The sequence below is a fragment of the Panthera tigris genome, chromosome A3 (genome assembly GCF_018350195.1).
Source record: "Panthera tigris isolate Pti1 chromosome A3, P.tigris_Pti1_mat1.1, whole genome shotgun sequence".
NCBI lineage: Eukaryota > Metazoa > Chordata > Mammalia > Carnivora > Felidae > Panthera > Panthera tigris.
The window spans coordinates 107558606-107575073 of NC_056662.1; the positions used below are offsets into that span (position 1 = coordinate 107558606).

The following is a 16468-nucleotide window of genomic DNA, read 5'->3' on the forward strand; positions in this document are numbered from 1 at the left end:
TCAGACTCTACATAGGAAAGACAACTACAAAATTTAAGTGAGGTACATAAATGATTTTATTTAAATGAACATGTATTTCTGGGTAGAAATATTCATTATTATAAAGATATTGCTTCCCTAATTTATTTATTTATTGCACAAAATCTAATCAGAATGCCAATGGGATTTTTTTTTAACTTGAAAAGCAAGTTCTCTAAATCAAGAAATTTTTTAAAAAGAAAAAAGGGGACTTAAACTGCCAAATATTAAATTATATCAGCTTTAGAGATTCCTTTTGACAAAATGTACCATAAACAAAACTAAAAAAGAAGTGGCAAATTAGGTAATTATTTGCCAGATGAAGAATTAATATCATTTCACTTGCAGATTTTGCAAATCAAATGTTTTAAAAGATTAGTGCCCCATTTGAAAATATATTCATTCAAAAAAACTTGAGTAAAATACTACTGTTTTTCCAGCTAGGTGCTAAGGATATAGCAGCAAACAGAACACATTAAAAAAGTTCCCTGGGGGTGCCTGGCTGGCTCAGTCGGTTGAGCGTCCGACTTCGGCTCAGGTCATGATCTCATGGTTAGTGAGTTCAAGCCCCGCCTCGGGCTCTATGCTGACAGCTTAGAGCCTGGAGCCTGCTTCGGATTCTGTGTCTCCCTCTCTCTCTGCTCCTCCCATTAACACTCCACCTCTCTCTCAAAAATAAATAAAGATAGATAAATAAATAAATAAATAAATAAATAAATAAATAAATAAAAGTTTATTTATTTTTGAGACAGACAGAATGTGAGTGGGGGAAGGGCAGAGAAACGGGGGGGTTCACAGATTTTGAAGCAGGCTCCAGGCTCTGTGCTGACAGGGCTCGAACTCACGAACTGTGAGATCATGACCTGAGCCAAAGTTGGCCGCTTAACCTACTGAGCCACTCAGGCACCCCTAAATGGTTTTCATCTTTTAACCAAGAAAGGACATTTAGAGAAATTTGTAGTAAGAAAATAATCAGATAGGTGCAAAAAGTTACACATAAGAATGTTCAACACATCATTATTTACTACAACAACAACAAACTGGGACTGACCTAATTTTCCATTGGTAAAGCTTTGGTTAAATGCACTTTGCTATATCCATACAATGGAACACTATGCATCCAACCCATTAATAAGGAAGTTGGATAGTTCATGTTCTGGGGAAAATGTTCATGAAATGTTATGTGAAAAAAAAAAGAGATTATAAAGCATAATTTTCAGTGTAATTGAAAATTTATTTTGAATTGTCCCTATATCCTAGTGAATGCACATATTTTCCTCTGAAAATAAAAATTAATTAAAAAACACAGTTTAAATGAGGAATTAATTCATAGTTCAACTTTATTGCGAACAAAATAGGGTTTTGTATTGGCTTAGACAACAGATTGTTCAGCCATCCTATAAGTTAATTTATAAATTACATTTTCAGAAAACTTAGAAATATAATTTTTTTAATGTTTATTTTTGAGAGAGCGAGAGACAGAGCATGATTGGGGGAGGGGCAGAGAGAGGGAGACACAGAATCTGAAACAGGCTCCAGGCTCTGAGCTGTCAGCACAGAGCCTGACACGGGGCTCGAACTCACAGACCATGAGATCATGACCTGAGCCAAAGTTGGACACTTAACTGACTGAGCCACCCAGGTACCCTCATTTTATTTTTTAGAGAGACAGAGTGCAAGCAGGGGAGGGGCAGAGAGAGGGGGGGGGACACAGAATCCAAAGCAGGCTCCAGGCTCTGAGCTGTCAGCACAGAGCCTGATGCAGCCTTGAACTCACTAACCACGAGATCATGACTTGAGCCGAAGTCGGACGCTTAACCAACTGAGCCACCCAGGTGCCCCTTTGAAACTTAGAAATATAATTGTTCAAGGCCCTGAAAATAAAACGTACAGTACATACTACACGTGTACCTGTTTAATTGAACTAAACATCTTTCTCTTCCCTCTATGATGCATAAGCTTTCCTGCTGGTAGGACTTAGCTGATGCTCTTCCTTTAATCTAGAATATTCTAAACTTTTCCACTTTCCCTATCTCTATCATAATCTTTACAATGAGAAATCCTACCCCCCACTCCCTTCTTAAAACCTACTTAGAGAACAGCCAGGAGAGTGTAAAACCAGTGACTAGCAAACAGAGGTAAACAACCAGGCCACATACATACCAACCCTCTTTGAGCCGTTGTTTATTAGGGTAAATTCGCAGTTTGGGGAAGTCACGGTGTGCAGCCATGAGACAATCGATGTGGTGGATGTGTGGGATGGGCTGTGGGATGGTGAGATGATCATCCAGAGACCTGAGGACTAAGTTACCTCATGAAGAAGAGCTGATTTAACACTAAGATGGTGAAAGTACTGCTTCCTCTGCCAGATGGAACCTCTGGTGTCCTCTACTTTGTGGGGAGCACAAAAAGCATTTGTTAGATAACAGCGGCATAGCGAGTACTGAGTACGGCGACAGTGTCGGATTTGCTCGGGTAAAGAAACCACACGGATGTACAGCAACTGAAATTGGCATCATCTGGTTAAACTTGAAACGATCTAGTCCCATTCTGTGTTCTACAGTAAGTACAATGGGTAAGTTAATGGTGATGTGATAGACATTGCCTTCCCGCCAGAGAAAGGATTTTCTTTCCCATTGCACCACGTATAATGGAATAATCCTGCCTTCAGGAAGCTTAAAATCTAATGAGGAACCAGAGATACAAAAGAAAAATTACAAATGATTATAATGTTATAAAACTACTAATGGGTTTATAAAACTATGGCTGTCCACTCCACTTCTGGCTGACAATAGCATGTTATGTACATTTGTAAACCAGGGCTTCAATTTCTTTCTTTTTTTTTTTCAATTTTAGCTTTATTGAGTTATAGTTGACACATAAAAGGTTTGAATTTCTTTCTCTTTCTCAGTTAACTGTTCACAGAAAATTTCCCGTGAGACCGGGTGTGGTCTGGTGGAGAGATAGCAGTGAATCATGAGTACTGAGAAATACATTAGTGAGGGTTGCACAAGCGTCATGTCCCAGATTATGAAGTGGGGAGATCCTTTCTCTGAAATGGCTTCCTGATTTCAGCGGGGATGGTGGGATCGCTGGATGACAGAAACCAAGTAGTAGTGCTTCGTTTCCAGAATTGCTGTAATAGGCAACAGAGCCATAGTGATGATCAAAATGTTTTAATTAATCATAGGTTCTCTGAAACCAAAATAGATGGGCAGATCACTAAAGTCCCGTTTGTTCTATAAAAACTGGGGACTAGAAGCTTGACTTGAGTCACCACAGTAGCCAATTCACAGAGCCAGGGCCTTGTGAACCAAGGGAAGACGGCTGTCCTTGAAGCATAGCCCTACAATGACATCACACATATGTATTTAATTCTTCCCCTCAGCCTGCCCTAAAGTAGTCTGCCGCCATTTACAGGACAGTTGTGCACTGGGAAAAGAGAAATACCCTATCTTTTGGGAATTACTGGACAATGCTCTGAGGTAAAACCAGTCCCCAGTGACTTTGAAAGCCACTGTGGTTCATCAGTTTTGGGGGGATGGGGAGCATTAAGCATTAGGTCTGGTAGTAAATGAAATCTTGACTCAAATGCATCTCATGATCATCCTACCACATCCACAAATCCATCCTTGGGATTATTTCCCCATTTCCTAACTGGGTACCTGAAATAGATACACTAACAGATGGAAAAAGAGCCAGTTGACTCTGACCCAAGGAATGAAAACTCTTGTGGTAGGAAGAACCAACCTAGTGGAAGTGTCTGGTAGGCTGCTTCTTTACCAAAATAGAAAACTGAAAGCCATACTACGTATTCGAGGAAGAGCATAAATTGGTGCTACCATTTTATGCTACCATACATTCATGGTATGCTACCATACACTTTGAGGAGACACAGTTGGGAGGTAGATAAGCATGTTGCATGTGCAGAATCCTCTCCAACACTCCTATCTCCTCAGATCTTTGGATCTCCTCCTCCTCATTTTCCTAATGAATTTCTGGCAGTCAACTTCAATTGCCATAGACAACCATTTCGTCTAGGTTTCAATCAACCAATTTAGCAATCAACTAGACCCACTCCTAGCTGCTCCAGATAGTCTGTTGAAACTAGAATCTCTAGTAAGTTTGCCCATAGTGTTATAATCAGCCCAGTCTAAAATTATGATTCTTCCTGTCTGTTCCTACATCAGTGAAATCCATTTTTACATGCATTCACCACTGTAAATTAGCAACATCTTATAGTTCTTTTTTTGCTGCACAAACCCTTTTCCTCTGTTTGACTTTGTAATAGGCCCCCTGGGACATGCTGAAATCTGACTTTGAGAGGTGATGGGGGGAGGAGCCTTGAGAAGAGGCATCCCCAGGCCATGCACCTGCCTCAAGTGAGAACACTGGAGGCTTCTTGTCAAGGCAAAATCAGCCTCATCATACAAGTCTGGGCACTGCTTTGCATGACACGGGATGTTCTGTGGGAAATTGGGGTGCTCATAGTAATATGAATACTTCCGAGAGTCACATTTCAATTCTTGAGGCTTAGATAGCTCTTTCTCAGTTAACTAACCGAGAAACTAATTAAACTCACACAAGTCAAATCTATGTTGTCACTTAGTACCCTGTAGGATTATTCTCAGTGTCTGATTTTTCAGTCATTTCATGGTATTCCTATGGGTCCACAAAGTGAGCCTTATAGACATAAGTAAAAAGGGGTTCTTTTAGGGCAAGCATTGAAACTCTGGCTTCTTAACTGTGCCTTGAACCAAGATATAAAAGCCCTAAACGTGACCTCTTTAAAAATTTCTCATGAAGTTAGAAAGAGCCAGCACACCCCACTCTTCTTTGATTATTTACATTTCCCATATTACTCTATCACATTCAGTCCACCAAAGCCCTGCCTTGAGAAGGCACTTTTTCCAGATGACCACAGATGATGATTTAACAATTATCTCATCACTAGGTGCCCATCTACCATCTATTCCAGTCACTAATGGTAATTAAGTTCTCCTGCCTTCAGACCTAATTAAATCAGATAGCCAATCCCCAATTCCCAATCCTTTTTGCCCACACCTACTTCTGGTATTGAATTCTGAGCAGGTCAGGATTCAACAACATAATTCACTCCAGCTAGTTTAAGCAAAAAGGGATTTATTACGAAGTGTTAGTTTATAAAATTTCTGAAAGTGCCAGAGAACAAGCTTAGTTTAAGTACCTAATGGATACCAGGTACCTTTCTAGGCCCCGGAGCTTCAATAAGGGACAAGACAAAGTCCTTGAATTGGAAGAAAGCACAAGGAGTCAGGGAATGCCTAGGGAAAGGAGGAGAATGGACCATAAACACAAAGATCTGGGGGTCGCAAGCCTAGGCATGTTCAGGGAATGGCAGGAACCGATGGGGCTGGGGCAGAGTACCTGTGGGAATGTGGGAGGAGACAGAAGGGGAGGAGGACAGTGTGAAGGGGCTGGTAGACCAGAGTAATTAGGTTGGCTTTCATTCTAGGATAGCAAGGGTTTACCGAGAAGGACTCCTTTCATCTCGGGTCCTGACAATGAAATCAGGTTTTCCCATATTAAGTTATATAACAAATTAAAACAAAGATGCTGCGTTCTGATGTGAGCATCAGGATTCCCCTGAGTGACCGAGAGAGAGAGAGAGAAGTCCCCTGAGCAATCCAGCCTGAATTCCCTGATGGCGCCACCCTTATTACAGTCTTGAGCTAGGATGTCTAGTTTTTGCTCTGAGGCCTTCATTATTCCTTGCAATATCCGTTTCTGCACTCCCCCAGAGGATGATATTTAAACACTGAGTGTCAGTTGACTTCTTCAGAAGGTTTTATTTCCCTTCAGAACACTTTGAGAAATGCTGCCTGTGGCTGAATAATGTTGCAACTCTCTATCTTTCTGGAATGAGCACTGTGTGAATCTGTATTCTCTTTGATAACTATCTTCTCTTTGTAGGGTCAGTGGTATTTGTTTGTAGTTGGTATTTTGTATATATGTTGTGTTGCCTGTGATGGAACCTGCCTTCTTGGAATCTGAGCTGACTATTCTGTGTAGGGCCACGCCATGACACTTGATGTGAGATGCCATGAAACAAACACTCCTCTTCCACAGTGAGAGCTCGGGACTTCCCTATGGCATTAGTTCATGTCTGATTCCATGTTATCGACGCTAGAACCCTGGGTCCTGCCAGTCCCTACCTTGTTTCCCGATCCCAGGACTTGAGCCCCTGTGCCAGCCGTCCTTTGATCCCACCTGGCATTCCATTTCTGCATGAATCGGGTCCGGTGTTACTCTTGCTGGTCCCTCACAAGGACTGAAATCCACCTCCCTTCCCTCCACCACCACCACTGTAATCAGAATCACCAGATCTCACCAGCATTATTAAATTTGCCACCTAATCAACCTTCCTGTATCTGCTTTGCCCCCAGAAATCCATTCTCCATATTATGCCACTTGCCTTCTTGAGTCCTTTCAATGACTTTCCTTTAGATTCACAGTAAAATCCAAACTACCTACCCAGATCTGTAATCCCTCCGTGACTTGGCCTCTGCCAGCCTCACCTTCTTCACTCATGCTTTGGCCACACTGGCCTCCTTATTGCTTTTCCCACACTCCCCATTCTTTCTTACCTCAGGGCCTGTTGTTAGTCTTTTGAGGCTCTTCTTGTCTTTGTATAGCGTCTGAGTCCCATCTACTGGCCTCACCTGATCTCAGACCCACATTTCCTGAACCTATGGAGATACTAAAACCCAGACTCTTAGGGCATAGACTTCTTAATAAACTTGCAGGGCACTGTTCTATTTTTACACATGAGGAACACTGAAGGCACATATAACTGGCCCAAGGTTATAAAACTTGGAAGCAGGGATTTGAACCGTGCCTCATAGTGCTCAAAAATGGCTCTACTATTCTATTACAAAAACGTTTAAGCGATGTCTCCAGCTTGGCTCTGGGCAAAGAGGGGAAAAAGATCAAGTTATATCAGAATTCAGTGTGGGAAACAGAAATGGCTCTAGATACTTCCAGTGGAAAGGGATTTAATACTGAGAATTAGGGGCTTTCACAATATTAATAATACTTAATAATTAGAAGAGCTGGAGTCAAAGGGCTGCCGTCAGCCTGTGAATATCAAGAACAGGCCGCCATAATTGTGACCTGAGATCAGAAAACTGCCCTGAGAAAAACACCTCCACACACTTGCCGCTTCTCCATATATGCCCCAGCTCCACACGGTGGTGTCTTGTGTGGACCAGCGACACCTGCAGGATGAGTTTAGTTTGTAAAAAGTGATCTAGGGGCGCCTGGGTGGCTCAGTCAGTTAAGCGTCTGGCTCTTGATTTCTGTTCAGGTCACGATCTCACCGTTGGTGAGTTCGAGCCCCACACGGGGCTCCTCACTGACAGGTGGATCCCACTTGGGATTCTTCCCCTCTCTCTGCCCCTCCCCCACATGCACTCTCTCTGTCTCTCAAAATAAATAGAAACTTCTAAAAAATTGATCTAAACATAGGATTTACATTTCCAAATATGATAAAATATTAAAGCTGAATGACTAGGTGTGTTTGGGATATTCGATAATCCTAAATTTTTTAATTAAAAAATTTTACAGTAAGCATTTAGCAAAAGACATCTTGTGTTTCAGATTTTTGAAACTATGCAACCAGCAACCCCCATCTCCACGAATAGGGTTGAAAAACAAACAACACCTGGATAAAAATATTTGCGGCACACATGCTGACTCCAGTGTATGTTGAGCCTTCATAAATCAACTTAAAAAAACTTTTTAAAGTTTTTATTTATTTTTGAGAGACAGAGAAAGACAGAGCATGTGTGGGGGAGGAGCAGAGAGAGAGGGAGACATGGAACCCGAAGCAGGATCCAGGTTCAGAGCTGTCAGCACAAAACCCGTTGCAGGGCTCAAACCCATGAACCATGAGATCATGACCTGAGCTGAAGTCGGACGCTTAACTGACTGAGCCACCCAGGCGTCCCTTCGTGAATCAATTTTAAGAAGAGTAAACAGACCAGTCAAAAAAGACATAAAGGCCATGAACAGGAAGAACACAAAGGAAGAAATGTAATGTCCAATAATCATGTGAAAATTAAAAGTCACTAGTAATTAGTAAAATGGAAATGAAAACCAAAATGAGCTTTTTATTTTAACCACAGATTGGCAAACATAACATTGGCAAAACCGGCTGTTGGCAAGACAATGAGGGGACAGGGGCTTCGACGCGCAGATGTTTGGTGGGAGCGTTAATGGGTCTAACCTTTCTTAGAGAAGGTAGTTTGGAAGTATGTAACTGAAAACGTCTTCAGAGGGACAGTGATGTGAGCAATGGCAAAATGTCAGCAGAAAGTTACGGGGAATGTAATTGCTATCATTTACAGAGATGGCTACACGAAATAGACTCGTCCCAGATGGAGTGGAGGTTACCCAGATCTCCATTTCCGCAATGGAAAATACCTTCCAGTATTTCCAGGGCTCTGCAGGGACAAGAAGCATCCAGCCTTCCATCCTCCTGGGGGCTGTGTTCTCCCTGGCTTCCCCTGGCTGGGGACCTGCCTGCTTACCGGGTGTACGAAACTTACCAAACAACTGTAGCACGTGTGCGAGTGTGTTTACCACCAAACCCTCGGAAGTCAGTCTTCCAGTTTGCCCTTCCTCCTACAGGTCCTACCTGCAGAATCAAAATGTAACTTGCGCCTACCGTTAGCCTTAGAAATCCCACCTCTAGAACTTACCTTAAAAAGATGATTACAGATGTTCATTGACATGTTGTTTCTAGGCATAAAATTGGGCCAACCTAATTGCTCACCAGTGGGAACTAAGTAAGTAAACTATGACACATCCGTATAATGAGACCATGAAATAGGTGTAAACGTATTAGTATTTGTGCCGCTATGTATTAAAATGTTTCTGAAAGAGGTGGGGGGAGTTGCAGAAGATGAAATGTATGACTAGCCAGGTGTGAGAGAGATTTCATCACGGATATGCTTTTATACTCTTTAAATGTTGAGCCATACGAACACATATATTTAAAATTGAAGTTAAAAAGTAAATGCAGGGACGCCTGGGTGGCTCAGTCCGTTAAACGTCCAACTTCAGCTCAGGTCGTGATCTCGCGGTTCGCAAGTTGGAGCCCTGCGTCAGGCTCTGTGCTGACAGCTCAGAGCCCGCTTCGGATTCTGTGTCTCCCTCTCTCTCTGCCCCTCCCCTGCCCTTTCCCTCTCAAAAGTAAAAATAAAAAATGAAAAATAAAAACAAAAAAATGAAAAGTAAATGCAGAGAGAGACAGACGGAGGGAGAGGAACAGAGATGCCTGAAGAAACACAGATGCCTGTGCATTCCAGCAATTATTTTGGGGTAGCAAGTTTTGAGTCAACACTTTGTATTCTTTTGCTTGTCTGTAGTGTTTGGATTTTTGTGATAAGCATGTATCATTTTTGCAGATCTAAAGTTTTTAAATTACAAAAGAAAATTGTATATCTATAATGAAAATATAGTAAAGGAGTTTTCATTAACACATTAAGAAAATGTATTTCCAACACACCCTTTGCACCCTGTTTGTTGGCCATGACAAGCCCTATGCATTCCATTTCTGTTCCCAGCTCTTGGCCCTGACGCTTCAGCTTTGGAGTTTTCAATTCCTTTTTAATTTTCTTTCCCCGCCAGAGTTGCTGATGGAATGATCAAAAGTATATTATGGCAAACACTTCAAGCTCTTAATTTCTGTCACAAACATAACGTAAGTAACATTTTCTAATATATTTGTCAATTTATTCTTTTCTTCTCAATAGCTCAATGATCTATTTAAAGAGCCAAAGACGGAGGGAAAGGAAAAAAGCTACAGAATGTGGGAAAAGCAAGTCATGGCTTTTTTTCCCAATTTCTGTAAGAACCAGATTACTAATTCCTTATGAATTAAAAATTTGTATAAACTTGCTGTTCCTTTTGCTATCCTGCTGATGATTCCTGTGGTCATATTTAAATTGAAATAAGTTTGCAGGATGTGTAACTCCCCATGGCACTTGATTTGATTTTGTTTTTGTTTTGTTTTTTTAATTTTTTTAAACGCTTATCTATTTCTGAGAGACAGAGACAGAGTGTGAGCGGGGGAGGGGCAGAGAGAGAGGGAGACACAGAATCCGAAGCAGGCTCCAGGCTCTGAGCCGTCAGCACAGAACCCAAAATGGGACTTGAACCCACAAACCGTGAGATCATGACCTGAGCCGAAGTCAGTCGCTTAATCGACTGAGCCACCCAGGCGCCCCAGTTTGATTTTGTTCTTATGTTTCTTGAGTCTTTTATTCTCTAACAGTCCCCCTTCCTCTGTCCTTTTTCTAAAATGTTTTCATTATTAGTTTTTTACACCCATAGTTTTCAAACTTGAGCATGTATCAACCCCCTTGGAGGTCTTATGAAGACAGTTTGATGGTGACTTTTGAAATCTATTATTTCTTCTGCATTTATGAATTCAAATTCTATGGAGAACAACCTACCCTCATGGACTCTGGCTACTGTAAAATACCGTCAGAAAAAAGATGTGATTATTTCCTTTACTTGTCAGTGCTCATAGTGATAAGTTGTTATGTTAACAACCTCCAAGAGTGAATCATGAAGGGTTTGGGGTGGAATGCAGGCATCATTTCAAATTTATGGGTTTTAGGGGCGCCTGGGTGGCTCAGTCGGTTAAGCATCCAACTTCGGCTCAGGTCATGATCTCGCCATCCGTGAGTTCGCGAAGGCCCCGTCTCGGGCTCTGTGCTGACAGCTCAGAGTCTGGAGCCTGTTTCAGATTCTGTGTCTCCCTCTCTCTCTGCCCCTCCCATGCTCACACTCTGTCTCTCTCTGTCTCTGAAAAAATGAAGAAACCTTAAAAAAAAGTTTTTTAAAAACAAATTTATGGATTTTATATATTGATGTGTTTCAATCCTTTGCTTTCATCACATTCTCTGATGTTCAAATTGTCCCATCTTGGGCCAGTGGGAGCTTCTTTAAGTTGGCTTCTGGGGACTCTTGCTATAATGATAGTTTTTAAAAAATAACTCTAGACCTTTTGAGTTGGTGCCTAGACAGAGGCAGTGCCTGCTCAAAGGTACAGACTACCTTATGGTCAATTTAATGCCAGCAGAATGTCTATCATTGTCTAGGATCACTGGAAAAGAATGCAAAATCATGGAAATGGATTTCAATACTTAGTGGAAGCTTCCTTTAGTTGTAAGGAAGTTAATGAAGAGTTCATTAGGATCAATCAGAAGCTTATATTTTGTATTAATAAAGTATAGAGAGGTGTGCCTGGGTGGCTCAGTCGGTTAAATGTCCAACTTCGACTCGGGTCATGATCTCACAGTCCGTGAGTTTGAGCCCCGCATCGGACTCTGGTGACAGCTCAGAGCCTGGAGCCTGCTTTGGATTCTGTGTCTCCCTCTCTCTCTGCGCCTCCCACTCTCACACTCTCACACTCTGTCTCTCTCTGTTTCAAAATAAATAAAAACATTAAAAAAAATTTTTTTAAGTATAGAGAGATAGTATTCACAAAATACATAAGCCTGTTCTTCACGATGCAAACTGTGCTTTTAAATACTTACTAAAGATGATGCTGAATCAAAACCACATCTCTGTTGCTTCCCACCATGATATCAGAGGTATTACAGTTTACCTAAGATTCCTGTAGGAGTCTTATGGGTAATTAAAATGACTTTTAAAAAATTCTATTTACCATAAGTGTTTGTACCCCATCCTTATATAATCAGGCACTTACCTGTGTACTAGGTTATAAGCCTGAATGCAGTATCTGGACTGATTTATCTCTGTATCTCTTTAATACCTAGCCTGGGTCTTTTTATATAAAAGGTTCTCACTCAATAAATATTTATTGAATAACTGGATGAATGAATGAATTAATCAGACAGTCAGCCAGTCAGTCAATCAACTTACCTACATGATTGTGACTTACTATTTCACAAACCCAAACATTATTATAACTCAATGCAACTGCCATCATTTCTCTGCTTGGAACAACATGTTCTATATCTTAAGCTTTAAAACCTCCAATCAATTATCTTTGACCTTTATTTTTTTTATGTTTATTTACTTATCTTGAGAGAGAGAGAGAGAGCACAAGTGGGGAGGGGCAGAGAGAGAGGGACAGAGAGACTCCCAAACAGGCTCAACACTGTCAGCACGGAGCCCGATGCACAGCTTCAGGAGATCATGACCTGAGCTGAAATCAGGAGTCAGTGCTTAACCGAGTGAAGCCACCCAGGCACCCCAATCCATGACCTCTATTAAAAATTGATATTTTTTTCAGACAAACTTCCCTCCTCCAACATAGGAATTACTTTTGAACTCTGTTTGTCTCATTTTTTTATGCACTGGTAAGCCTTTGTGTATCTTTTTATTTTATCACTGAAATGCATGCAAAGGAAACGAGTTAGGTCATATATAAGACCATGACTACCTTATTATCCCCAGAGTGGTGATCCTAACCCAGACAAGGAAGGTTAAAGTTATAAGGGATTGAGGCCTTGTTACTCAATGTGTGCTTCACAGAGATCCCCCGGGAGCTCTTTAGGAATGCAGAACATCAGGCCCACCCTAGATCTACTGAATCAGAATCTGCATTTTAACAAGATCTCCAGGAGATTCATGTGCACATTAAATTTTGAGAAGCACCGGACTCGAGAAAATACCTACTCATTTTGTTCTTTCTTACCCTTTAATATTGCCAGGATAAGTTATCTAAGTGACCCATTGAGCATCATTATGAACGCATGGATTTTTATATACTTGATATAATAGACAAAAAGAACTTCATCTCAAAACGACAAAACTACAGTGACTTTCAAAGACGTGTGTCTTTGGGGCTGCAACATCCATCATCATCTTGTTAATGTTAACGTTCTCGTTGTCAAGAAGGAGGTCCCTTTCCTCACTGCTGTATCAGTATCCATCTCTAAAGCTCAAAGAGAACAATCTTCTCAAATAATAGTAAACTTTTTGAGAGAGAGAGGGAGAGAGAGAGAGAGAGAGAGAGAGAGAGAGAGAGAGAATCCCAAGCAGGCTGCACACTCATCTCAACCATGAGATCAGAACCCGAGCCCAAATCAAGAGTTGGACACTCCACAGACTGAGCCACCCATGTGCCCCACAAACTATTATTTAGGGGCATCTGGCTGGCTCAGCCAGTGGAGCATGTAACTCTTGGATCTCAGGTCATGAGTTCAAGCCCCACATTGGGTATAGAGATTACTTAAAAAACAAAATCTTTAAAAAAAAAAAAAAGAATAGAAAACCATTATTCGATCAGGTTGTATAAGAAGCAATTTGTAGAAGTTTCTGGAGATGATTCTTAACATTGGGGGTCATGGATACCTCTTCTTGTTGGCTTGTGAGCCAGTAAAAAAGAGATTATACATTAGCCACAATGACCCAACTTGAGCAACATTTTCTAAAAGCCGTGTATGCAACCCAAGTTACTGAAAGGACCTGCTTCTGTCACAAACCTGACAGGCAGGTTTCTTGCTCTTTGGTGGAAAGTAACCTGATTGCAAGAGGCCTGCAGAGTTTGCACTGAGTGTGGCTTTGCAGCGGGGAAGTGGATGCTGTCTGCCTAAGCATCTCCCCTTCTCCGTGCTGGATTTCTTACTGTTCCAGGATTTTTACTTTTTTCTTCTTCAACATCCTATTCCTCTTAATAATAGTCTCTCTTACCTGCACCTACACCAATAATTTTTCTATTTCTTTGGGACACATCAGTGCTTCGTTTTTGCCTTTGTATTTTTTGGTTGGAAAATAAATTGCTAAAAATTTCACATGGATTTGCATTACATCCAAAAATCATATTTAAATAGGCCAAAAGTCAAATGTCAGTGTGAGCCCATTTGCTTGGTAATGCCACACATAGTCCAGAAGTTTTAGAATATGATACAAACTCTTTTAAGGGACATAACCTGTTCCTAGTAAATCACCAACTATTGTGAGTACGACTCAGCGTTAATTCGAGTTTCATAAACGTGTTGCTTAAAAGGTCGGACGTCAAAACTGTGTTGGTTTATATTACAACAATGTATTTTTTTAATTAATATGCAAGGCCTTAGGACTTTAAAGAGACCTAGAAATTTCTCCTGTTAGTCATATAAATTATGAGACAATTGATAATAATTGAGACCAAATAGGAACCAGCTTCTACTACCACTGCCATTTTTGTGACCTAAAATGAATTTAGGACTCAGCTTTTTCTCTTCCCAGATAGCTATCATAGAAGCAAAGAAAAATTATTGCAAAATTGCTATTTTGGCAGGAATATATAAAGGGACTGACAGCACAGCAGAGAAGTGAGGCAAAAGGAGTGGATGATTGTGACGCTTAATCCAGAGACCCTGTCAGTGGCCATCTGCAGTCACAAGGTTGTTGCGGGAATGAATTCGTGGGCAAGTGCTCTGAAAAGGACAGAGCTCTGTATGAGGGCTGAGCTGTAGAAGAAGAGGGACATCATTTCTAGCTGTTTGTTTGTTCGGGAAGGAGGCACAGAAAGATAAAGTTCTGAAGAATAGGGCCCGAGTTGTGTGCTGGGCAAGAGGGTCTCCATTACATGGAACAACCATTTCTGGAACAGCGATGAGTGAGGCTCACTCAGCCCGCCTTCATCCTTACCCCAGCTTGGCCCTCGCACATCCAGCGAGGGGCACCTGCCCCATCCAAGGCCATTACAGTGAGGCAGCCAATTGTAAGGTCTCCGCCTCTAGAGGGATAGCGGGAGCCTGTCGGAGGTGACAGCGCCTCACGGTGGTGTCCCACTCTCCCAGTGGGAACCCGGACAGTGCTGGGTGGGCATCTCTCAGGAGAGCTGCTGATCCTTCCAGGTTAGCTCGTGCTGAGGAAGAATAAGTGGTTCTCATCCCCTGATGCCGAAGGCTTTAGTGTCTCTCCAGAAGTAGGTGACCATACATCTCAGCTTTCCCAGGACAGTTGTGGTTTGTTTCTGTTGTCCTGGCATAGTTACTAACAGAGCCCCTTTCACACGTCCCGATTCAGGCAACAAATAATATGGTCACTCTAATTACAAGCCAATTTTTAAGCGAGTTTGTTGTTGTTGTTGTTGTTGTTGTTGTTGTTGTTGTTATCATTCAGATCTTTTCCCAGTGTCTCAAATCTGCAATACTTATTCAACCTAGATTGTGATTCTTGGCTGGCAGGAGTTATCAGAGCTACATGGAGTCTAATCTCATCTAGGGCTTCACGTCTTCTGGTTTAAGTAGAGTGCAGTAAAAAGTGGCAAAAATACTTGTGTGACACCACCTTCTCCAAGAAAAAAAAAAGTTTTCATATCTAACAATTATGATGTCAATTTCTTCACTTATATAGCAGCATTTTGACTTTTTTCTTTTGTTACGGTAAGATTTACAGGTGGAAATTTGCCCACTAACGTTCTTTTAGGAAAATGAAGGAAAAGCGTATTTGTTTGAATCTCATAGGCTGTGTTTATCATTTAAACTAATAGTTAATGTTTATGCTTTGTCCTTTTGATGGCTCAGAGAAATGATCCAGTGTTATCTTACAGTGTATTCACAGAGATGTAAAACCTGAAAATATTCTAATAACTAAGCAAGGAATAATCAAGATCTGTGACTTTGGGTTTGCACGAATTCTCAGTAAGTAGCATTTTTTTTTAAGTTTATTTTGAGAGGCAAGGGTGGGGGAGAGAGAGAGAGAGAAAGAGAGAGAATCCCTAAGAGGATCTGTGCTGTCAGCACAGAGCCCGATGCAGGGCCCAAACTCACAAACTGTGAGTTCATGACCTGAGCCCAAATCAAGAGTCAGAGGCTTAACTGACTGAACCATCCGGGTGCCCCATAAGTAGCAATTTTTTATGGACTCATCCAATGCAGAGGATTATGAAATGATATAAGATCTTACTTTAGATACTGAATGTATGCTAAATGTGATGTTGTTATTATTCAGAGAGGAAGAGTTCACTTTTACCTTCTAGCCAGGACATGGGTTTGCACCTCAACTGTGCTCCACTCCACTAGAATTTATTGGATGTCACACGTATGTGCTTTGCCTTGTAGAGAAGAGGAAAAGAATTATAAGATGTATTTCTGCTCTTCATGCACTTATAATTGAAGTAAAGGAACCAAAAGAATAATACAAAATGATTCGCAAAGAAGTACCAAAGTGAGGGTCCAGATCCTTCCCTGGAGAAGGTTCCCTGTGTGCTAGAGAGGTCGGGAAAAACTATGTAGTTGGTAAGACTAGGAGAGTAAATGGAAAATTAAGGAGAGGATTCAGAGACAGTGCTACGAAAAGGGAAGTCATCCCAGTCGTGGGGATGGGGGTAACCAAAGGGAAAGGGGAATAGACCATTATTTCTCCCTGAATCTAGAACTGCACCGCAGGCAAAACCTGTATTTGCAACAACTCATTGGAAGGCAGGTGTGTCCATAAT

At 41.3% G+C, this 16468-nt stretch overlaps 1 protein-coding gene across 1 annotated transcript in view; it reads left to right on the forward strand.

The window, feature by feature from the left end:
* Nucleotides 1–16468, forward strand: part of CDKL4 (cyclin dependent kinase like 4) — a 48697-nt gene that overhangs the window by 18122 nt on the left and 14107 nt on the right. The window contains exons 4-5 of the mRNA XM_042982113.1: nt 9691–9763; nt 15581–15671. Of these exons, the coding sequence (XP_042838047.1) occupies nt 9691–9763; nt 15581–15671 (164 nt within the window). The remainder of the gene's footprint in view (nt 1–9690; nt 9764–15580; nt 15672–16468) is intronic.